This window comes from Bombina bombina, chromosome 4 (genome assembly GCF_027579735.1).
Source record: "Bombina bombina isolate aBomBom1 chromosome 4, aBomBom1.pri, whole genome shotgun sequence".
NCBI classification, from domain to species: Eukaryota; Metazoa; Chordata; class Amphibia; order Anura; family Bombinatoridae; genus Bombina; species Bombina bombina.
In genome coordinates, this window is record NC_069502.1 from 333,060,816 (window position 1) to 333,087,059 (window position 26,244).

Here is a 26,244-nt window from a genome sequence, read left to right on the forward strand (position 1 = left end):
TGCATTTATATATTTAAGTTTTGGAAGTAGTTTAATCTACTAGCTAGAATGAGGGTATGGAGCTAGAGTTGTTGTAGTAATAGGCAAGAAAGAAGGTACGCTTGCTCAAAGTGGAAATGCTGGAAATCACAAGTTTATTTTCAGACCAAGTAGTAACAGGTGTGTAGGGTCACAATTAGGAACGCCTGACGCGTTTCGCGCATGCGTGGATGCGCTTCATCGGAGGCTAATGGAGTATGACTGTGTGAGCCTTTTAAACCTGATTTTCACCAATCCTGAAGGGACTGAGGTCTAAACCAATCAGTGTTACTTCGATGAGTCATAGCCTTAGAATATTGACTATTATGTCTTCATCTTGTGGCTGGGGCTGTTATTGTTGACTCAGCGGTAACACTGGTTGGTACACATAAGTAAATAAATAAAATACTGTGAATCATTAAACATTGATATGATATATCAAAAAAATGGAAATAAGGATTGCTGAAAAAAAAACCTAATAATTAATAATACATAAATAAGTGTGTTGATAAATTAATAAAAAGTGTTAATAAAAAATAGGAAATAAAAAAATATAAAAATAAGAATAAAGGTAAAACTAAAAATAATAAATAAATAAATGAATAAATAGGTAAATAAGAATTTCCTACCATCAAAGGGGGAAATATGATTCTAAGTATCTATACTAGCTAATTAAATGTTGATACACTTAGTCTTGTAGGAGGAAATTGATTTTTATTAACCATATGTATTATTCATATGTTAAAAAAAGGCTAAAAAATAAGAAAATTCTATTCTAAGGAAGGCTAGAATATTGATTGAAAAATACATGTAGTAATCAATCTAAGAAAAAAGACTTTTATAATAATAATACTTTTTTATACGGATTACCACTGCAGGAAATTTTCCTGGTATCTAGGACTGCGGACATTACTTTAAACTAACTGTTTGTTTCCCTTACACTATTTGCATTGGGACTATTTATTCCCCAATTTTGAAGGATTCTTTTGTATACTTTCAAGAAGAAACCGAGGGGGATCCTAACCTGAACACATATTTCCTTGTTGCATTTTGTTGTAGTAATATTCAGAGACCAATGCTTATGAATGTGTATATGTACACAATATGGGTGTAATTTAATCTGACTAGAGAGGATACTATTAGTTATAAATAGTGAGTTACTCAATAAATAAGTTCACATCATATCTCCTATTAATGCCTGTGGGTGTTCTTGTTGCTAATGTGAACATCCAATAGACCTCCCTTTTGAGTAGGGTTCTTAATCTATCCCCTCCCTGAGGATCTTTATCAATATATACCTTGGAAAGAGAAATTCTTAATATGATCTAAGTGTGTGTGAAAATGTTTAGCTATAGGGGTTCTAGGTAGAGTTTCCTCTATAGATGTAAGGTGCTCCCTTATTCTGTCTTTAAGGGGACGGGTAGTGATGCCAACATATTGAGTCACTAAATAAATGACAAATGTAGATATACAACTAATTATACTCTTAATGAAATATGTTTTTCCTGTTTGTGTTGATTTGAATGTTTTGCTTATGTTAGTGTAATCACAGCTTTTGCATCTGACATGTCCACATTTATAGAAACCAGAGGAGGGTGTCAGCCAATTGATTTGTGTTTGATCTTTTTAATGGAATTTCTTTTTCACTATGTCACCTATATTTGTGGCTTTCTTCGCTGTAAACTTAATTATGTTATCCAACCTATATTTAAGTGTGGAGTCACCATTGAGAACTGGGATATATTTTCTAATAATTCTACAGATTTTCTAAAATTGTCTACTGTATTTAGTAGTGAAATATATAGGATCTTTGTCTAGTGTGTCCATTCTGTTCTCAGTTTCATAGGGAGAAGTGATTGTGTTAATTTGTGGACTGGTATTTGTGATATGGTGAGTGTGATCTTCTGTTTTGTTTAAAAGGGCATATCTGTTCATTTTAGCTACTTGTATCATTGTTTTGTTGAGTAGTGTTCTATTGTATCCTCTAGTAATTAATTTATTAGTTAATTTCTGGGCTTCATCTTTGTATAATTTAAGTGTGGAGCAATTTCTGCGCAAACAAAGAAATTGTCCCTTTGGTATGCCCTTTCTCATGTGTGGTGCATGGCAAGAATTTGCCCTTAAGATGGTGTTTCTGGATAGAGGTTTGGTATAGTTAGAGATAATAATGTTATTGTTGTTATCATGTTGTAGAAAAAGGTTCAAGTATTCAATGTTCTTTTGATGGGCATTATAGGTAAAAGATAGATTTAATTCATTGTTGTTAAGGTATTTAATAAATTCAGGGATAGTTGTCTCTAGATTGTCTTTGTATATGAGGATCAAATCGTCTATATACCTACCATATGTGATAATGTTGGGCTTGAGGTGGCAATCACCTCCAAAGATGTGGCAGGCCTCAAAGTACCCCATGTACAAGTTAGCATAGGAGGGGGAAAATTTTGCCCCCATGGCTGTGCCACATCTCTGGAGGTAATACGCCCCCTCAAACACAAAAAAGTTATGAGTTAAAAGAAACTCTGTTACTTTAATTAGGAAGTCTATAAAACTGTTTGGAAAATCTGTGAATCTTTCCAACATAAATTTAAGTGCTTTTAGTCCTTCTGTGTGGGGGATGCTAGAGTAGAGCGATGAGACATCTATAGTTAACTATTTATAGTTGTTGTGCCATCTGAGAGTTTCTATCTTATTGATTAGATGGGTACTATCTCTAATATTTCCTGGCAGGGATCTTACTATAGGCTGTAGGACATTGTCAAGCCAATCTCCCAACCTCTCACACAGTGAACCTCTGCTGGCCACTATGGGTCTCCCTGGTGGGTTAGCAACAGTTTTGTGGATTTTGGGTACTGTGCGAAAGGTTGGGATAATTGGATGTTCAACTAGGCAATGTCGTGCTGTTTCAGATTTTATTAAGCCCTCCTCACAGGCTGTAGCCAAAAGATTGTGGAGTTCTTTCTTAAATTTGTTGGTTGGATTGAAAGTTAATTTCTGATATGCTTTGGTATCTGCAAGTTGGGATAGTGTTTCAGATCTGTAATCTGTTTTGTTTAAGATTACTATAGCTCCTCCCTTGTCAGCTGGAGTTATAACTATATCATGATTCATTTTTAATGTTTGTAGAGATTCACGTTCTCCTATAGTAAGATTATATTTCAGAGTTGTCATAGACAGTGTGATGTAATTTGGTAATTTCTTGCTCTACTAAATGTTGGAACATTTTAATGGAGTCATTTCTGCTATTTACAGGATAAAAGTGTGATTTGCTTTTAATTGTGGTGTCAACTAAGGGTATGGTACTGTGCTCACTTAATTGTCTAAGTGTAAGTGCTTGAAGAGAAATGAGATCATTAAGATCACAGAGTTCCTCAAATGTGAGACCAGTGTCTATGACTGGATAGTGAGTGGGGTTAGCAGGTGGGGTGTGAGTGGCACTGGTGTTATGTGAAGGTTGGGTACCATGTGTGTTGGTAGTCCTGTTATGTGAGTGGTTATCGCTGGTGTGATTATCAGTTATGTGAGTGTCATTTTGAATCTGTGTAGTGAAGTGTTTTTTCAAAGTGATTTTTCTTACTAATACATTGAGATCAAGTATGGTTGAGAATAGATCAAAATTCATGCACGGTGCGTATGTCATGAATGCGCCTTTCCCTTTTTCTGACTTATTAAAATATTTCCCCTGCCTTTCAGATAAGTTAATGTTTAAATAAGTCTAGCGTTTAAACTGAACCCATTGATGCATTGCTAGGGAGTTTTGGGGGAAGGGAGAAAAAAAGACATGTAATAAAGCATGCAATTATATTAGCATTGCAAGAGTTATTTTTTTTTGTTACATATTTAGCAACCATTAATAGATATATTAGTAAATCTATTGTTAAATATAATATGATATAATATATATATATATATATATATATATATATCTTGTGCTTGACATTTTATAAAGGAGATCTAAAGTGGCACGCATGGGGTAACAGCTTAGATTATTCCAGATGTTTGAGTACTTACCATTTAACTTCATATCTAATCAAATTAATCAGAACTGACAGGAAAACACTGTTTCATCATTTGCATTAACATCCAAATATTCTGTTGGGATTTGCCAGCCATAAAAAAACCTTTTACGATAATTAAACATTAAATGTTAAATGTATAGGAGACTATAAAAGCTACAAAGTAGTAGTTATATTTTCATCCAGTATGGATCTATCTAAAGAAGGGCTATGGTGTTTATTCTATTTGCAGCTTTTGTTTACAATGTGTGATATGAATTTTCATTCCTGTGAAGTAGAAGAATATGATGTGCCAGGGATATTTAGCAATGGGGATCTGATTATTGGAGGTGTTTTTCCAGTTAAACGTTCTATAAACACAGTAGATATGTTGTTTACTTCAAAACCAAATTTTCGAATGTGTGAAAATAGGTGGGTATTTAAAGGCCTCATGTTGGTACATTAAGAGGGATATTAATTTACATTATTTAAGTGATCATTTGCCATCATTTATAGTTTTCAGAAAGCACAATAAATGCTAGACAATTGTGAGTTTAAGTGTAGCATTCAAAATATTGCAATTCTACGTAACTCAGCAAACAAGGAATAAAATATGACAGAAAAGATCAAACACAGAAAGGATAGGAACTGAGAAAGGAGTTTTTTGATCCTATGGGGCCGATTTAAGAAGCTGCGAATGCAGCTGTTTCTGCGCCAGCCTTCAGGCGGCAAGGGGCAGCATTGCACAAGCATTTCACACTATATGCTTGTGTGCATTAAAACTGTGCATAAGCAAGCCAAACCTATCATTTTCTTTAGCTATTTCTAAAGAAGAGGATAGGTTTTCCCTGAAACATCAAATAAAATGTTTGCCTTGTTTATTAAACATCATTGAGTTCACTGTCTGTATATAGATATGGAGATAATTATTATATACAAATATAAATATATATTATGCATATGTAAGCATATGTTCATATCTATCTATATCGGTCTGTCTGTCTATCTATAAGTTATTTACATAGATGATTTTTGGTACTCCTGAAGAAAAGAAGATCTTTATTAAAAATTCAGTTAAATTAGAAAGATAGATAGACAGATAGCATATGTGCACATATATCTATATATTTCTATCTATCTAAATATGTCTGTCTGATTGTCAATTAGTTGTATTACCATAAATTAGAGAAATGTAAACCTTTTTAAATAATTATAATTGTTGAATTTATTTTAGTAAAATGCTTTCTTTTGTTTAAAGTCTGCTGAAAAACATACATAGTCATTGAAAAATAAAAACTATTGGAGAGATCTCTTAAGACTTCACCATACAATAACTAATATTTTTGTTATTAGAGCAATATCTCTCATTCCACAAACTAACACCTCTGCCTTAGCTTTGACTTTAGGAGCTACAGATGGATAAGGGCAATGATATTTGCCATTCATGAGATCAACAGAAATAATATTTTACTGCCCAACTTAACAGTCGGTTATGCAATCTACGACACCTGTGACAACACTGCAAAAGCAGCAGAAGAGATGTTTACTTTAATGTCTGGGCAAGAAAAATATATTCCCAATTATCTCTGTGAAATGAAATCCTCCTTAAATGCAGTGATAGGGGAGTCTGCTTCAAGTATATCAATAGCAATGGCACGAATCCTGAGCGCATTCTATTACCCACAGGTATAGTATATCAGCATTGCGTATTGACGCTATCTTCATTATAGAAACCATTTAGATTATTTGGGTCTTCTGTTCCAGTGCTGGCTGTGTAATGCTGCTTTTAGACTCTATATAAATACATTGTAAACCACTAGCAGTTAGATTTGGGATGATAGATATTCTGCCTTTAAAATAACTACATGTGGCCTATTCTTTGTTCTAATGGACTTTTTAAAGTATAATGAACTGTGTTATGTGTCTCACAGACAGTATCAGAATCATTACTTGTAGCTTAAATGTTTTGGCTCTACAGTGGGCCCCTGCAATTTGCTCTTCATATCCAAGCATAAAAGGGACACGAAATCCATACATTTTCTTTTGTGATACAGACAGAGCAGACCATTTTAAAAACGTTTCCTATTTACTTCTATTACCGTAATTTGCTTTGTTCCCATGACAGATACCTAGGTAGTCACCTTGAGCACTATTTGGCAGGAAATAGTGCTGCCATCTAGTGCTCTGGCTCTTAAGCACACATTTTTTTGCTTTTCAACAAAATATACCAAGAGAACAAAGAAAAATTAATAATAGAAGTAAATTAGAAAGTTGTTTAAAAGCGCATGCTCTATCTGAGTCATGAATGAAACATTTTGGGCTTCATATCCCTTTAAGCACCCATTGAGTGGCTGTTGATTTCACAGTATTTAAGCTAATGTGCAGTTCTTGTGTACAACAAGTGAGTGTCCTGTTGCACACGTTGCTCTTAATATTTTTTGTTTGTTCATTTTTGTCCTCCCCCCACCAAAAACAATTTCTATGGAAATCCAGGCTTTGAATGTAATTTCTCATACAGCTTTTGATTTTGATATAAGTCTAAGAGAATTAGCAGGGAATTAATATGTTTCATAGAGTTCCAATGAAAACTGTGATGATTTCATTTCTTGGAGAATTTTTTTTCACTTTAAGAAAATATATTTTGGTAACGTTCAAACAATGAAACCATTGTAAGCAACAAAAGTGACATTTAAAGTACATTTTAATGCAAATTTGTTCTATAAAAATGTATGCAAATGAATTCACAGAGACGCATTCCCTTCACGCATTAAAGGGACACTAAACAGCTTTTAATTACAAGATGTTTCTGCAGTCTTATAATAAAGTAACATAATGGGTAAGTTTGAAAATATTTCAATTGCATTATCATCTTGTTTTTTGCAGTTAGTTTTCAGTAGCCAAACTTTTTCCACTACTTACCTTTTTTGGAGGAACCAATCCGGACTTGTTACTGGAATAAACAAGGTTAGCCACAGTCATTATGTTAGAAAAATCACAATTTTTTGGCTTTATTAGAGATGATAAGATAAACAGCAAATGAACAACAGCTATATAGAAGGGTGAGGCTTGTGATGCCTGCCATATGCCCTTAAAGTTGTCAGAATTAGAAAATTCTTATCTTTCAAACATTATGTTTATTTAAAGGGACAGTCAAGTCAAAATTAAACTTATATGATTCAGGTAGGGCATGACATTTTAAACAACTTTCCAATTTACTTGTATCATAAAATTGGCTTTTTTCTCTTGGTATTCTTTGTTGTAAGTTAAACCTAGGTAGGCTTATAAACTGTTTTCTAAGCTGTGGAAGACCGCCTCTTATCTCAGTGCATTTTGACAGGTTTTCACAGTTAGACAGTGCTAGTTCATTTGTGTCATATATATATTGTGCTCACTCCCGTGGAGTTATTTGAGTCAGCACTGACTTGCTAAAATGAAAGTCTGTCAAAAGAACTGAGATAAGGGGGCAGTCACAGAGGTAAAAAGTGTATTATTATGATACTGGTAATTATGCAAAACTGGAGAATTGGTAATGATGCTATTATCTAGCTTTTTAAACAATAAACATTTTTAAGTAGACTGTCCCTTTAATTTTGCATAGTACAGCAGCTTTGCAATATACCCTAATTATTTATTCCATCCCCTTCTTAAAAATGTCGGCTTTCCAGTTATAAGAACTCAAAGTGCAAATGTCAGGCATCACAAGCGTTAATCATGCATCATACCTGTCCCTAATTGGCTTCAACAGAGATGATCCAATAGAACGTGTTTTGCTAACATAATTACCGTGGCTTCTTGTATCTTCTCTAGAAGTAAGTCTGGGCTGTCTGCTCCAAATTAGGCAAGGCGTGGGTGGAGTTTAGTTTTTGAACAACAATAGCAGAATACAATGTGTTTATGTAGTAAAAACTGTTCACACTCACCCAATATGTTCATTTATTGCATGACTACAAGAATATTATTATTACAAAGTGTTTACTGGGCGTTTAAATTACAGGAAAAGTGGGCAAAATAGATAATTACAGTGCATTGCAAAGTAGATTTACAACAGAAACTTCAACATTCTACATCAAAATTTCAAAATGTTTTTGTCTCTTTAATTAGAACCATGTGTTGCAGGCAAGAGACTAAAGGGTTATTTTAAGCTGAAGTTGAGTACAAACTTTTAAAGTACAGTTATTTTCTATATCCTCTAAAATAATTTTTAAATGTATGTTGCTCTGCATGTATTTTTAGTGCCACTCAAGAAAAATTGCTGCATTTCTTTGTGAAAGTAATGGATTATTTTGATACAAACAAAGTTCATAAGATTCACTTGAACCAAACACTGTTAAAGAGAAGCACAACACATTCTTAAAATCACTCTGAAACAGGAAAATAATTTGCTATATAACAGGGTTATCCAACCTAGTTTCCTAAAGCCTTATTATGCCAATCTACTACTCTGGACAGTGGGCTGTAAAATAGTTTTTACTTTAATGTGTTGGCAATGATTTGTTATACTAGCTGCAAAGTATAAAATGGGTGATTTAGGTTTATTTTTGCATTTGAAATAACTGGTTTTATTAGTTAAAACCACAACACATTAAAATGGGTTGAGCTTGCAGGGAAATCAGATTATTTTATCATTTTATGTAAATACACATGCTTCCTGTAAACCAAAGCCCAATACTTAGGCCCCGATATACAAAACATTGAAAAACCCACAAGATATTGACTGTTTGGGGTCGCTAGGCTCACAGTCCATTGGTCCGTCAACATATTCTAAAAAAGTGGGCTGAACCTCATGCTGACGAGTGGCGATGTGTCTCCCTTAGGATATAATGGGAATCACAACTTCAACAAAAGTTCGCCCACATCGCCAATGAGCTGAGATGTAGGCAGAGGGTTGGGGAAGCTCTCTTTAAAGGATGTTTTTACAAAATACACTGTGAATTTGGAAAATAATCAAAGTTTCCTGTGTAGTTGCACTTCAAATTATGCATATGTATGTTGAGTTTCACTGTATATTCACTGGGAAATATCGCTGCTAAAAAGCAGGCGAGACTGTTATGGCTGAAAAGGTAAAGCTAAGATGGAGGACGGTGCTTTGAATATTAGAAACCCACGGCAATGTTTCCCCATTAAAATACAGGTTACTCCCATCGAACACCCAGTACATTTACATGGAATGCCTATAATATTCGTCATATCTTCAATAGAATAAAAAAAAAACTTCCTATTAATACTATAGGAGCCTGTATAGTATAATGTTACAATATGTATGTAAACCTGATTGTACTAATCTTCTATTGTTTCTTTAGGTGTGTATTTTCACTTATTTTAAGATTGCGCATTCGCAATAGTCATATTTACATTATATTGAGAATGTGCATTCACTATCACAGTATTCATATTTCACAATATTGTGATTGCGTTTTCACGTTTCCATATTTAACAATATTGTGACGGAAAACAAAATAAATATTTTGTAAACATTTAAAATTTGAAGGGGATTTGCTATTTTAGAACAGTACAGGAACCACCCGCCTCATAACCCAAAATTAGGATGTTTATCTAATCTCCTTTGCTCCCAATTATGAAAATAAAACACTTTTTTTTTAAAAATTCCTCACAAAATGTTAAAGTTAAGTTTTTAAAAAAAGAAATTGGAGTATGCATTAATTATTTATGTTGCCTTTGTCCTGTGATTTTAGGAAATTGTGCTTTTTTCAATTCCTGTAAGAATTGGAAATGCATATGCTAGATTTCATAAGCCTGCTTATGCTACACGGTGATTATTTGAATGCTGTGTATTATTATTATTATTATTATCATCATTTATCTACAAAGCAAATTCTATAGCTCTAAAGTAGCTAATTTATATATATCTCTTATTGGATTCAGCCGAAAATAAGCTTTTTAAAGGGTGTGTTTCTGGCCTTCAGGGAAAATTTTGCTAACAAAATCACAGCTTAAATGAGTTTAAAACATTTATTTTGTATAAATTTTGCAATGTTGCATTTAATTTCACATATTTACTATGTGCATAGACAACAAATCAGTTTTATGTACCTTTACGGGGGGCTTAAAGGGACAGTCAAGTCAAAAAAACCTTTCATGTTTCAAATAGGGCATGCAATTTTAAACAACTTTCCAATTTACTTTTATCACCAATTTTGCTTTGTTCTCTTGGTATTCTTAGTTGAAAGCTAAACCTAGCAGGTTCATATGCTAATTTCTTAGATCTTGAAGGCCGCTTCTAATCTAAATGCATTTTGATAGTTTTTCACCACTAGAGGGCATTAGTTCACATGTTTCATATAGATAACATTGAGCTCATGCACATGAATTTACCATGGAGACTGCTCTGATTGGCTAAAATGCAAGTCTGTCAAAATAATTTAAATAAGGGGGCAGTCTGCTGAGGCTTATATACAAGGTAAATACAGAGGTAAAACATGTATAATTATAACTGTGTTGGTTATGCAAAACTGGGGAATTGGTAATTAAGGGATTATCTTAATCTTTTAAAACAACAACCATTCTGGTGTTGACTATCCCTTTAAATTTGAGTTTTAATACATTTTAGCTTATGCAGAAGTTTTAATAACAGCGCTGTGGAAATGATTGGAAAAACCTTGATCAGGTGAAAAGGAAGAGAAAGATCATCATATCATTTTAATTAAACAAAAAAGTATAATATAATTCCAATTACAATTGTCTTCATTATATAGTTAGATTTTATTGTTGTGTGGTAATAATAATTGATTTATTTTGTGATGTAAATTTGTATGTTAATATTAAAATGTAATTAATTTGCAGGGCTAGAAACCACTTACACAGCTTTATCAGTACCAGGCCATGTATTATGCACAGTGATACTTATCTATTGAATTATCACTCTAACTTTCTAAATTGCTTCAGACCATACAGAGTATAAGTCTAATAAAAATGTATCACTACATACTGCAGAGTGCACATTAATTATTTATTTGATAACATTGCAGACTGTTCGTAGTAAAATTCTCTTCAGCTAGATTTTGCTAGCCATAATATATAAGGGATATAATATATAATTTCCTGTATTGTGCATCAACATGTAGAATGTCAAGTAGATTAATATTAATGTGTAATGTATTTATGAAGCAGTATCAAATTAATTACAATATTTTAGTCTTGTTTCAGTCATTTCAATAAAAAAGTAATTATTTATAATTATTTGGGAAGAAACAAGCTTGTATCATATAACTGTCTGTCAATCTCTCTGTCTGTCTATCTATCTACCTGTCTGTCTATCATAAAGGGTTCAGTTATGAAAAGACATCAGAAATTCAGCTAAATCTATTCATTGCATGTAAATGTATTTCAAAATATTCTGCCTCTCTTCAAATTTTTTATGTCTTTTTCAAACTGTAAGACTACATAGCAAAATGAAGTAACAAATTAGAGATAATTTAGAGGAACAGAAAGGTTGGATAGTACATAAAAGAAATGAAACAAGCCTAAGGGAGAGTAAAATCTACATATGCTGCCAATATAATGAGAGAATTTGTCATTTCCATGACTCTTATTAAAGTTATATGATTTCATAACTATGTAAAATTGTATGAGGTAGAATGCTATAGATGTAATTATAATGATTCTTTGTTAGTTAAAAAGTTATAGTGCAGTGTGAGTTTGAAATGATTAAAAATAAGAACTTGAGAGATTCCAGTTACATCTAATTGAATGAAGAACATGTCTTCAAATGGACATGAAAGGAATATATTAACGTTAATACATCATCTCCTTTTCCATCAATGTTGTGTCAGAAAAAACATTATTTTGTATGTTTTACTTTTGCTAACAAATAAGTATTGTACTATGTTGCTGCTAAGTAAGACACCACCATTAAGCACTTCATTTAGAATTGAGGTTTATGCACATAAGGAAGGCCACAAGGACTCATTTGTGCAACACTATGCTTTACTGATGCATTACCTGATTGGCTGACCAAACTAAACAGGAAAAAGCAGCACCAATGAACTGGCTAAGCAGAAATGTGTTTTATGGTAAAACATTTATTATCTTTATGTAAAAGGAACATGAAAGTCAAAATTAAACTTTCATGATTCTCTCCCTTGGTATCTGTATTTGAAAAGCAGGAATGTAAAGCTTAGGAGCCGATTTTTGGTTCAGCACCCTAGGTAGAACTTGCTGATTGGTGGCTACCCAGGTGCTGAACAAAAAATGGGCCGGCTCCTAAGCTTTACATTCCTTCTTTTCAAATAAAAAGGTACAAAGAGAACAAAGAAAAATGGATAAAAGACTAAATTAAAAAGTTGCAAAAAATTGCATGCTCTATCTGAATCATGAAAGAAAAAAAATTGGGTTTAGTGTCCCTTTAAAACAATTTTACAGTCACCTCCATTATCAATTTACTTTGTTCTCTTGGTATCATTTGTTGTAAAGCATATGAACACATATGATTAAAAAGAGGTGCGCTACAGGCTAGGTATTCAATAAACCAGATAATTTCTTAGGCAAATTTCCTAAAATAACTTATTATTTTATTCATAAAATTACTGAAGAACTTCAGATAAAAGCATAGATTATGACATTTTATGCACAACTGTGTTAATAAAAGTGTGTATTGTCGACAGTCTAAACTCCCAATGTAAAAAGTCACTTCAATATAAATTAATTGGATTAATCCTTGAAATTAATAATAATAATAATAGTACCTTTTAATCCTTATGAAAAATCCTTTGGATACATTGTTACACAGTTGTATATGCTGTAGGGAATTGAGTTTTACTTGTGATCCCTTCGTGCGACAGTGAGCAAACTTTTTCGGGATTCACTTTGCTTCAGTGTCACATGATGTAACGTTACAATTGGAGTTGCTGTGAACTGCTTTCCTTAGGGCTCAATTTATCAAGCCATTTGCACCCCTATGACTGCAGGTACCCACAAGAGAACCTGCAGTCAATATTTATCAAGCAGCGGTCATCGGACTTCCTAACTTCTTCTCCACCTCTTAGGGGAAGAATTTAAATCTCCCTGGTCTTGTCCGACTGGGGAGATTGACAGCTCCTGCCCGCATGTGATTCGCTGTGAAGGGGGCGGTGTTACACGTGTGTTTTTCGCCAAGATTGTTTAATGCGGCAGTACCCCGACTTTTTCGGTGTTCCCTTCAGTTCTGTGTCATGTGACATCACGATTGAGGTTGCTGTCGGTTTCGCAAAACTTGCTACAATTTCCAGAAGCGGTTACAATGATTCACACTGAGCATTTTCCACTTGTAACTTTGTGATTGTTATAGTGTAATATTTCTCAGTTTGTTGGAGTTTTTATCCTCACCCAGTGGCTGTATAACTCTTGAAAACTGCTCCTTGTACTCTTGTATCATTTTTTTGGCACAGAACGTCAATACAATTGCAGTGAACTCCTCGTTATAATTCCCTCCAGACTGTAGCACTGCCGTTCTTCCGTGAGGTCATATATTTACATATGTTCATCAGTTGTAATGCGCTACTGGGAGCTAGCTGGTAATTGCTGGCTACACTCTTCTGTCGCTTGTCATTGGCTGAGATAGCTTTGCAGGGGTTAAACACATAAGAGTCCATCACAATCCTTTAGAAAAACATATCAAATGATTTATTTACAAAAATCCCATAAACTTTAAATTGTGATCTTTTTTTTCTAAAGGTTTGCCATTGACCCCCATAGTTATATGCAGGCAATGCAGTATATTATATCATTCTTTTTTTTGCTCTTTTATGTCCCTTTAATGTATCCTGTCAATTTTCTTATATGTGTTGGAACTATTTTACAGAGGTTGATACAGATGGGAAAACATAAAGCTGATGTGCATTGTAGCCCTCCACCACAGTCATAGGGTTAATTATCTGACAACACAAGGATTAAACTATTGATTTTATTAATGTATTATTTGAGAAAAGAGAACTTATGTACATGAAACTAAAATTTATTGTTTTTGTACTTTTTCAGGTGAGTTATTTTTCTTCTATTAGTATCCTCAGCAATAAACAGGATTTTCCGTCATTTTTTAGGACCATTCCGAGCGACACATTTCAGACCACTGCCTTTGCTGAGATGGTAGAACACTTTGGCTGGAAGTGGGTTGGTACATTGGCTGAGGACAATGATTATGGCCACTTGGGAGTTCAACTTTTTACAGAACAGGTAGAGAGGCTGGGAATATGCATTGCCTTTTCTGAGACAATCCCATTAGTTTATTCAAAGGCCAGGTATGCAGATATTGCTTCTACCATAAAACATTCCTCTGCAAAGGTTATCATAGTCTTTTCTGGAGACACCAATTTAGTACCACTAGTCTGGGAAATAGCCAAGGAAAATATTACAGGGAGAACATGGCTGGCAAGTGAAGGATGGAGCACATCTGCATTTGTAATAGAGAAAGAGCAGGCTGCTTTTTTCAGTGGTACACTGGGAATCGCAATACCCGAGGGGAAAATTGCAGGACTGAAAGAATTTGTCTACCAGCTGAATCCCCTTCAGAATTCTGAAGATTTTAATGTCAAGACGTTTTGGGAATTTGCATTTGACTGCACCTGGCCTGATAATCAGAGGGCACAACAAAACTCCACCCTTTGCACTGGGCATGAGGATCTTTCAGTTATATCAAATCCGTACACTCAAGTCTCCCAGCTAAGAATAACTTATAATGTTTACAATGCAGTTTATGCCATTGCCAATGCCCTCAAGGATTTGTTTTCTTGTGGAAATAATATGGCCTCATTTGACAATGGAGCATGCACAAGCATTCATAATGTTAAACCGTGGCAGGTAACCACTATTTGCAAAAATAAAAAATGTAAATATTGTGCTATGTCGCGTTTGGCCTAGAACTGTTCATTTTTAATTTTTTTTTTTTATATTCTTACTTCTAAAAGATACTGTATGGAAAATAGTGGCTGCATCATTCATGTAATCTTAACATAACTGTAGTTTTAGTTTAGAGTATGAACCATTACCTGTACAATGTACACCTTTTGTTTGTATATATATATATATATATATATATATATATATATATATATATATATATATATATATATATATAAATATATACACAGTATCTCACAAAAGTGAATACACCCCTCACATTTTTGTAAATATTTTTTTTGTTTAATCTTTTATTTATATCAAATTTTCATTACAATCAAAAAGAAAATGCAATATAACAGCATTACAGTATAAATGGTAACAGGACTTCAGCAGTTCATAAGGCTATTACAGACATAGCTCGTTACATATTGACTTCTGTGACACTTTAATAAAACCCATCCAAAGAAGGAATTAATCAACACACCTCCCTCCAAAGCAGTACTAATATCACATTTATACAGATTGCATCAGAGTAAAATAGTTCCCTCCCGTCTATCCTGTAAAGGACTATGAAACCAAGCCATGTGTTCCGATGTCAGGGCCTGAAGGTCCTAAACTATAACGCTCAGTGCGTTTATTCTATCGGTCCTGCTATCTCAGGTCAGGGTGAGTAAGGTCAAGGGGGTCAAGGTCAAGGGGGTGTGTATGGATCCCCAGCCATCAAAGGACGTCTTCTCTCCCTAATTTGGTGGTGATAGGCAATAAGTCCCCCTCTGACTGATTCCATGCTGGGTTCCTCGTTTATAGAAGCCTAGTGAGTAACTCTAAGGGGGGTCTACCTTTGTCTGGGGCAATAATAGGATTCCCAAAAAAACATCATTTCAGCATAGAAGTCTAGTTTACCTATAGTATAATAATGATATCTCTCTAGTGACAGATTCATCTCCATTTGGGATTTCCACATCTGTAAGGTGGGTGTGGCTTCAGATTTCCACAATCTAGGTAATATTTGTTTGGCGCTACAGACAGCTATCTGAAGGAGGGATGCATAGTGTTTAAATGGAAGTTTAGGCAAGACATGGAATAAATATATTAAAGGATCTAGTGGAAGGTCGTGATTTAACATTTTGCTCATTTCCTGGTTTACTTCTGTCCAAAACTTCCGAACCTTAGGGCACTCCCACCAGATATGGTAAGGTGTACCCTCTCCTGAGCATTTCCTCCAGCATCTATCCGATGCTTCTGGAAAAATATATTTTAACCTATGGGGGGTGAGATACCAACGTAGTAGGAATTTGTAATTAGTTTCTAGTAATGCAGTCGAATGTGCGGATTTGCTGGTATTTGCAAATATAGCGTACCATTCGTCCTCTGAAAATGTATAGGGGAGTTCTTTATGCCAAGATAGTATAGTTGGGGTCTGTTGGAACTCAGAGGGTGTGGTTAGTAATTTATATAGGTTGGAGATAGCGTGCGGTGGAGGTGAGTCAAGGGTGCATAGTCTTTCTAATGGGGAGCATTCCCTAGTGACCAGGTGCTTCAGCTTTAGCGTATGTACAAAGTGCTTGAGTTGCAGGTATCCAAACCAGTTAGTGAACTGTGTAATACCCAGCTCTGAAAGTTGCTGTCTAGGCATCAGTTTGTCTGAGTCAAGTAACGTGTATAGTGGAAGGAAACTATCCAAACAGCATTGTACTTTAGGAGTAACCAACATCCCGCTAATGAAATCAGGGTTGGCTAGTGCCGTTGTCAAAGGGGAGGGGACTGTCGTGAGATGTGGGTAGGCGGTCAGAACCGTGGACCACACACTGAACGTCTCCTTAATTATAGGATAGTTTTTTATTATGGCCGGTTGGTTCCCTTTAGGTTGCCAGCAATATACGCCAAGTTGGGCCTGTCTGGTCAGGTCGTGTTCTAACTTCATCCACGTTTTGTTGTGTTCTAGGGGAAGTGTGCACCAGTCGACTACTCTGCGTAAAAAGACTGCTGTTCGGTATCTAGCCAGGTCCGGAACCCCCAAACCTCCATGCTTTTTGGATAAGCATAGAGTGGACCTGGCGATTCTGGGGGGTCTTTTCCTCCAGATGTACGAATTCATCACTGATTGTAGCTTATTAAGATAAATATCAGATAGTGGTATGGGGAGTGCTTGGAATACATATAAGATCTTAGGGAGGATGGTCATTTTGGCTACTCCTATCCTGCCTAGCCAGGACATATTTTTATTTAGCCATACTGACGTGTCTTTGGTGATAGTTGTTAAAAGTGGTTCATAATTCAGTTCATGTAGCCGCTGTACGCTGGTTGCGAGATTAATGCCTAAATATTTCAATGAGGACTTCTGTATAGAGTAAGGGACCTGTGTACTGAGTGCATGGATCTCTACTTCATTTAGATTGATGGGGAGTAGTTCAGATTTGGTTTTGTTGACTAGGTAATTAGAACATAGGCCAAATTCCTCTAAATTTTTCTGTGCCGCAGAGAGAGACGAGGTCGGATGAGTCAATGTCAGTAGTAGATCGTCAGCATAAAGTGCTAATTTGTGGTGAGTTTTGTTTACAAGAAGTCCTGTTATATCAGGATTATCTCGCAGTGTAGTGGCAAGTATTTCCATTGAGAGTACAAATAACAAGGGCGATAGGGGGCATCCCTGTCTGGTGCCATTTGATATGTTAAAGGGGCTGGATAACGCACCATTAACCTTAACTTTAGCAGTGGGTTTGGTGTAGAGCGTCAATATTTTCTGTATAAAACTGTCGGGGAAACCAAATTTCTGTAGGGTAAGTCTAAGAAAGGTCCAGTCAAGTCTGTCAAAAGCTTTTTCAGCGTCAGTAGATAATAGAACCATGGGTATATCATGTGTAGTCACGTACTGTATTAGATGAAGGACTTTCGCTGTGTTGTCCTTGGCCTCCCTCTGGGCACAAATCCCACCTGATCTGGGTGGATCAATGTGGGTAAGATTTTGTTGATTCTTGTGGCCAATATCTTTGCATAAATTTTTATGTCGACATTCAATAGGGAGCTTGGGCGGTAGTTAGATGGGATCGTTGGGTCTTTGCCAGGTTTCGGTATCACCGTAATGATGGCTTCGAGCATGGAAGGGGGTAAGTCATGGGTCCCATCAATACTGTTAAAGACAGTGAGCAAGTGGGGTATGAGGAGATGCTTAAATTTTTTATAGTAACCGCTAGTAAGGCCATCTGGGCCAGGACTTTTCCCTTGCTTAAGTGAGTGTATAGCGTTTCCTATCTCTTCAGCCGTAATAGCTGAGTCAAAGGATTCTAGCTCCTCTTTAGGTATTCTAGGGAGTTGTATAGTGTCTAAGTATCGCTGGCAATGCAATTGATGTGCTGTCTTGTGTCTATGAGGTGTCAGGTTATATAGAGCTGCATAGTACCTTCTGAATATCTCTGTTATTTTCTGGGTCTCCACCGTGGGTGTATTAGGAGGGTCTTGTAGCGTGGGAATGTAGTGTGTTGACTGTCTAGTTTTAAGTGTTCTAGCTAAGAGTCTACCAGGTTTATTGCTCTCTATAAAGAATTTCTGTCGCAATTTTAATGCCTGTGCCTGGGCCGAATGGTCAAGGAATTTTTTAAGCTTATGTCTGGCTTGATCAAGTTGTTGTCTTAAGGAATCATCCTGTGGGTTGTTTTTATATAATTTATCAGTTTGCTGAAATGTCGCAGTAAGGTCCATGTGTTGCTGCCTATAAGCCTTATTCTGTTGTGACCTAAGCTTTATCATTTCTCCCCTTATAACACACTTATGTGCCTCCCACAAAGTGAACGGATCTATGTCAGATGTGTTGTTGTGCTCAAAGTAATCCCCAATAGAGGTTTCTACCTTTTTTGACAGTAAGTCGTCTTTTAGTATTGTGTCATCAAAGCGCCAATGAAATGGTTTAAAAGGGAGGGCAGACCATTGTATCCTACAGATCACGGCAGAGTGATCGGACCAGCTAGTGGGGACAATGTCAGTAGATAAGACAGAGGAGATAGTGCAGTGGTCTACAAAAACATAATCTATGCGGGAGTGGGTGTTTTGTGGTGCTGAGTAAAAGGTAAAATTCCTGGCTGATGGGTGTTGGATACGCCAAACATCATGGGTCCCTAATAATGTCAAATCTTCTTTGATAGATCTAAGTGACTTCCCCGACCATTGTGATTGTGCATTAAAGGTATATAATCCTGGATCTAGGGGTGTATTTAAATCAGTCCCAATGATAAGAGAGCCTTTACAAAATGCCATGATGTTGTTAGCTATTTTGCGAAAAAAGGATGCCTGGTGCGTGTTAGGTGCGTAGATATTTACTAATGTGATTGGTTTCCCATATAACAGACCTGAAAGTGCTAAATACCTCCCTTCTGTATCCCTATCTACTTGTTGGACATGAAACTGTAGTGATCTATGGAGTAAAATACTAACCCCAGAAATCTTCTTTGTTGAGTGGCTACTGTGAAAGTGATTGGGATAAGTAGATGCAAAAAACTTGGGCTCTTGTCCTTCTAGGTAATGTGTCTCTTGCAAGAATAGCACCTCTACCTGCTTATATTTATTATCACTAAATGCCATACGTCTCTTATGGGGCACATTAAAGCCCTTGACATTTTGCGTCATGAAAATAATTGGCTTAGAATTTGTCATATCCCTTTCTCTAGGACAATTTCTATCTGATAGTCAAGTCTCAGCATATAACTACAAAGTCTGTGCCAGTTTAGTGTACATAAGTCCTGTGCCATACATTTGTTAATAGCATATGAATTGCATTTGAACATAATCAACAACAATAACAATACAAACCTAAATAACAATAACAATAAACTTAATTTAAACAAATAATCTGACATTATATGTCACAACGTAAGGGTAGAATAGCTAGCCCCGAATTAAGGCATGTGTACAAAAGAGGTATATAATTACAGGAACATTATTGCTTCTGAAGTTTTTCAACTTTATACGTGTTCAGAGTTATTATTATGAAATGTTCATTCTCTTCACTGGAAAAGTTCAGAGGGTAGCAAAAAAGTAATCAGATAAAGAAGAGTTATAAGGCAACAAAACAAGGAATTATCTCACCCATTTAGCTTCTCCTGATTCATCCATTGCCGTCTGCAAGTAAGGAATCCTGGGATTTCTTCGCCTTTTTAGGCTTTTGCTGTTGCCACATAGCTTTGGGGGGTCTCTCTGATCTCACCCCCCCCAATCCTTCTTCACTATCTCTCACTGTTGCTGGGTGAGGGGGATCAATCCCTAGAGCTTTGCAGAGATCTGGTATTTCGTCTAGAGATTTACAGGTATGTCTAGTACCTTTGTAGGAAACATTAATGGAGCAGGGAAAACCCCATCGATATGGGATCCCCTTTCCCCTGAGCAACATTGTTAAATGTTGGTATTCTCTCCGTCGCTGCAAAGTGCGGGGTGCAAGATCGGTAAATATTTGCAGATGGCAATTCTGAAAGTTTATATCTTTAAGTAGTCTAGCAGCTTTCAAGATGTCTTCTTTCGTTTGAAAGTGGGTCAATTTAAGTATGACGTCTCTTGGAGGGGCTTGGTCCGAGGGTCTCAGACGGAGTGCTCTATGGGCCCTGTCCATTGAGAGATCTGCTGTAGAAGAAGGGCCTAGAATAGAGGAAAAGAGGCCTTTGAGGAATTCAGGGATCGTGTTTGGCAGAACTGTTTCTGGAATACCCCGAATTCGGAGATTCTGGCGTCGCTCCCTGTTTTCCAGGTCCTCTAATTTGTCCTGCAGTTGCGTGAATAGTGAGTCATGTATTTGAGCTGTGGTCTTCAAATCAGAGATTTCTTGCTGATTGAACTCATTATCTTCTTCTAGGACCTCCACCCTATTGCCAATTTCCGTCATATCTTTTCTTAGAGTAGCCAACTCCTCTTTGATGCAATCCCTGACCTTGATGACTATATTGTCCAAATCACTTTTAGATGGTATAGTGGCCAAAAAGGATTTAGTTAGGTGCACAGATTCTTCTAGGTCGCTTTCCTCACTCTCGGAGGGCGACTTCCCAGACCTTCGTGGGGTAGTAGGTTCCGATGGAATAGACTGGGAGGGTTCAGTAGATCTGAAAAATGAGCTTACTGAGTTACGTGAGGTAGCAGGTTTTTTGATGTCTTTACCCTGCGTTACAGCTTTTTTAGGCGACATTTTGGCTGAAATAGTAAATTGTTGCTGTTCTCTTAGTATGCAGTATCACTTTCACTCTTCCAACTGTGCTGTAAGCCCTGCTGCCTGTGCATGCGGTTGTAGAAAATGTTTCTATGATAAGCCTCACCTTCAATAACTATGAGCTGTAGTTAATTTAGCAGACAAAATCACAACAGTCCAAGCAGACCCTCTTTGCATATTTATTTCAATGTAAAAGCACAGCTTAGCAGGATGTAGCGATAAGGCTCTTTTGTGGTAAGAAAAATAAAGGCTTTATTTTTATAGAGATCTCCATAAACTCCCTTTGTGGCCTGTTTTCTGTAGATATTCGTCAGAGTGACTATAAGAAAAAGAAAGGGCACTTCTTGGCTATACGAATCTTACTCCTCATTCAAAAAGGTGATTATGCCTGGTAGATCTACAGATATTTATCTTATAATTCCCATAACCAGTGGATTATATTTCCTTTAAGCTCCGGAAAGTCCGGTGCAGCATATGCATCTCTTGGGCTGTGTAAACAGCGATTATGCCAGGGGTCCTCAGTATTATTGTGAGTCACACTTTAAAGGTACCTGTTGGTGTTTGATCCGTTACCCCATGCGGTCTCTGCAAATTTCCAGGTCGGCTACCGCTTAGTCCTCAGTGCTCCGGTGCGGCTCACATGTTAAACTTTAGCCTCATGCTCCAAAGATGGCGGCCGTTACTAAGGCCTCAGAACCGGAGCTGCGTGTGGCTTCAAGCTGGTTCAGCAAAACGTGTTTTCAATCCTTCATCTGTCCCTGAGAGGGTTATAAGGGGTTTCACTGCCTAATAGCTCCAAAAGGTCCCTGTAAGAGCGATTTAGGGCATTTGCAACCGGAGCTCACATTAAAGTGCGGCCATGTCTCCTTTTGTAAATATTTTATTATATCTTTTCATGTGACAACACTGAAGAAATTACACTTTGCTACAATGTAAAGTAGTGTACAGACTGTATAACTGTGTAAATTTTGCTGAATACAAGCAGACTAAGGACATGGATTACTGGAACCATGTCCTGTGGTCCAATGAGACCAAGATACATTTATTTGGTTCAGATGGTGTCAAGCGTGTGTGGCGGCAACCAGGTGAGGAGTACAAAGACAAGTGTGTCTTGCCTACAGTGTCATGGTGGGAGTGTCATGGTCTAGGCCTGCATTAGTGCTGTCGGCACTGGGAAGCTACAGTTCATTGAGGGAACCATGAATGCCAACATGTACTGTGACATACTGAAGCAGAGCATGGCCCCCCTCAGAGACTGGGCCACAGGGCAGTATTCCAACATGATAATGAACCCAAACACACCTCCAAGACAACCACTGCTTTGCTAAAGAAGCTGAGGGTAAAGGTGATGGACTGGCCAAGCATGTCTCCAGACCTAAACCCCATTGAGCATCTGTGGGGCATCCTCAAATGGAAGGTAGGGGAGTGCAAGGTCTCTAACATCCACCAGCTCCGTGATGTCGTCATGGAGGAGTGGAAGAGGACTCCAGTGGCAACCTGTGAAGTTCTGGTGAACTCCATGCCCAAGAGGGTTAAGGCAGTGCTGGAAAATAATGGTGGCCACACAAAATATTGACACTTTGGGCCCAATTTGGACATTTCCACTTAGGGGTGTACTCACGTTTGTTGCCAATGGTTTAGACATTAATGGCTGTATGTTGAGTTATTTTGAGGGGACAGCAAATTTACACTGTTATACAGGCTGTACACTCACTGCTTTACATTGTGGCAAAGTGTAATTTCTCCAGTGTTGTCACATGAAAAGATATAATAAAATATTTACAAAACTGTGAGGGGTGTATATATAAAATAGTGATTATGAAGATTTTTAGAAAAAAAGTCTGTTTAAATTTAATTGACTATTCATCAAACACAAACTTGCAGAAGAAACAGTCTGTGCAAAAACAAATAATGATTAAAGTCCAGTAATTTATTGCTTCTCTAAAACATCTCATCACCACTGCAGCATTAACAGCCATCATCCAAATTAAATTGAAGCTTGCTGGGAAATTGATATAGCATCCATTGCTGGCTCGGTGCTAAGAGCAACTATTACAGTTGCATTAGACAGCAGAGAAAACTTTCACTAAGCTGACAAGTTAGAGAAGGTTTTTTCGTCACAGGAAAATCAGTTAATATAAAAAAAGTGATTGGTTCTGAATAAAATCCTCTTTTAGATGGAGGAAAATAATTGTGCATATTCTGTTTTCAAATAATTAGTTATTTTTACTCACCTACAAATGTATTGTTTCAAATACTGTGGTAAATATTACATTATTATTAATACAAATAGGTTAAAATGATATATTAAGAATGTGTTGGTATAAAAATATATTTAATGGTTGGGCTTATGAAGAGCTTACAGTATAAATGCAACGTTCATTTGATGATGTTCTGGCTTCGTTTTTCAACTGCGCAGCATGTTTTTATGTTTTATATCTGTATGGCAGATAGATGCCATTGTCTGTCAGGCACACAAACTCATCCACTACAGAGCTTTAAAGGGACATGAAACCCAATTTTTCTCGGACACGATTCAGATAGCGCATACATTTATAAGCCACTTTCTAATTTACTTCTATTATCAATGTTGCTTCATTTTCTTGGTATCCTTTCTTGTAGGAGCAGCAGTGCACTGCTGGGAGCTAGCTGAACACATTGGTAAGCTATCACAAAAGGCAAACGTGCAGTCACCGATCAGCAGCTTTATCCCAGCTTCTGAGCCTACCTAGGTACACTTTTCAATAAAGGATATCAATCAATCAAAGCAAATTAGATAAAATTAGTATATTGGGAAGTGGTTTAAAACTCTATCTAAATCATACATTTGTTGGGGGGGGGGTTCATGTCCCTTTAAGGCTTCTAACTAGCCTTTAAAGTAATTGTATGTTTTTTTATTATAATGTCTTACTCTACAATTCACTTGCTTCAAAGTTCATGATAAAAATAAGGAAATCTAAGTTGGTTTCAGCATTTTAAAATATTACTTGTATTGCAAAATCTTGAAACATTAAGCTTATAGCGGCCAATTCTATAAAATTCTCAAATCTAGGCGTGGTTTTCCACACCGACACTCGCAGGGGAGATGTCTCCCATAGAAGTAAAGAGAGCTCTCTGTTAGGAAAAAGTTCGCAATGGAGTGCAAAGTACAGAGGGCAACCCCGGCGTATGTTTAAACCTTAAAGGGACAGTCAAGTCAAAAAAAAACTTTCATGATTTGAATAGGAAATGTATTTTTTTTTTTAAATAAAGATTTTATTGAAAATTCAAAGAAGGCATTACAGGTTATATGAAGACTTACAGATTTCCCACCTACATGTGGTCTCAATTTACAGTGCTAAAAAGTAAAACAGCTGTGGGAAACTCCACGTCTCCTGTATGTAATAAACCATTTAAGTACATTACCTTCATTAGAACTCATAACTGTTTACATGTATATAGAGAGTAAAAAATAGATCTGAAACTGATAAAATACAGTAAAATTAAATGAAACTTAACAAAATCTTATTAAGTAAAGTTAATTGCTGGTCATATAAAATGCTGGTGTGGTTTGTACTATAAAATCATAGGTTGTGATGTCTTAGGGTTTTCTTTTTAGGGGGCTGTAGGGGTCCTTTCTCAACGGTATTTCTAAGGGACATAATATGTGTGTAAGTTACCTCTGGAAAGAAGTTGCCTCAGTCGCCAGGTCTTCTGTTTCGGTCCTGTCTCTTGTACGGAGTCTCTAGAGAGTGAGTGCAGGGAATCCTCAAATATGAACCTCATTTCATGAACAAAAGAGAGTTTATGTCTCTTCAAGTATCCATATTCCTCCATCGTCAACAATTCTGTGACTTTGTCGGTCCATGTGTAACCTGTCAGGGTATCTTGGGTTTTCCAGTGTAGTGCTATTCGGTATTTGGCTCTGTTTAGGTCTATTTGCAATAGTTCTCTACGGAGTCTGCAGGGGACATCTGGTAGCTTATTCAGTAGTGCGATGCTAGGTGTCAATTTAAAGTCAGTGGTCAGAATTTTACGAAAGTGGGTCTTGAGATAATCCCATAACTGTCTTAATTTTACACAATCCCACCACATATGTTTAAAGCTTCCTCTAGTTTTGCACCCTCTCCAACAATGAGTACTAGCTGATGTATATATGGAATGTATACGTGTAGGGGTGAGATACCACCTCTTTAAAACTTTATAGTTACATTCAAGCATTTTGGGTGAGGTAGATGATTTTTGGGTATTGCAAAATATAACTTCCCACTCTTTAGTTGTATATGTCACGTCTAGCTCTTCTTGCCATTTTGTCGTGTAAGTTGGGATAAGGGTATGCAATGGTACTTGTATCAATGAGCGCATTTTGGAGAGTGAATGTGGGAGAGATGTACCTGCTAGGCAGAGTTTTTCAAAGGGAGTGAGAGGTCAGAGGAGATCTGTTTTGAATGGTGATGTTTGGATGAAGTGTGTAAGCTGCATGTATTTTAACCAGGAGACGTATGTACCGCTCGCTATCTCCAAAAGTTGGTCACTATTTAAAAGTTTGCCGTCTTTGACAAAGTCAGCCAGCGGTGTGGTGTATGACCACTCTGCTGCTCTTTGATAGTTATCGTCTAGTCCACCTGTAAGTTCAGCGTTATTTGGAACTGGGAATAAAGGGGATCTTGAGCCTGTGATATGTCTGTAATGTGATGTCAATTTATCCCAGGACTCGAAGAAGTGGCTATGTATTTTAAGGGTTGTAAATTGTGTCGGTCGTAGGGCCTTTGGGACCCAGCATAGCGCTCCTACCGAGGGGAATTTCAACAAGTGGGAATCTATTGCTATCCATGCCTTATGTTCTCCTGAACTATGCCATTCTAGTATTCTCTGCAGAACCATAGCGTCTATGTATGTAGAGATACAGGGGAGTCCCAGTCCTCCCACTGCACTGGGTCTATACATTAAAAGCTTGTTGATTCTTGGCCTACTTTCCCCCAGATAAATGCATTAATGTGTTTTTGTAGTTGGCTACAGAACCATCTCGGCAGGGGTACGGGAAGGGCCTGTAGTATGTACAAAATTCTAGGTAGTGTTGTCATTTCTTTCATGTAATTAGCAAGAGTCCATGAGCTAGTGACGTATGGGATATACATTCCTACCAGGAGGGGCAAAGTTTCCCAAACCTTAAAATGCCTACAAATACACCCCTCACCACACCCACAATTCAGTTTTACAAACTTTGCCTCCTATGGA

The 26,244-nt window shown here is 36.7% G+C and overlaps 1 protein-coding gene across 1 annotated transcript in view; it reads left to right on the forward strand.

Annotated features, from left to right (window-relative positions):
• The first annotated feature begins 4,275 nt into the window (after positions 1-4,275).
• The window catches only part of LOC128657434 (extracellular calcium-sensing receptor-like), a 106,275-nt gene continuing 84,306 nt past the window's right edge, over positions 4,276-26,244 (forward strand). Inside the window, exons 1-3 of the mRNA XM_053711786.1 lie at positions 4,276-4,442; positions 5,405-5,696; positions 13,983-14,801. Of these exons, the coding sequence (XP_053567761.1) occupies positions 4,276-4,442; positions 5,405-5,696; positions 13,983-14,801 (1,278 nt within the window). The remainder of the gene's footprint in view (positions 4,443-5,404; positions 5,697-13,982; positions 14,802-26,244) is intronic.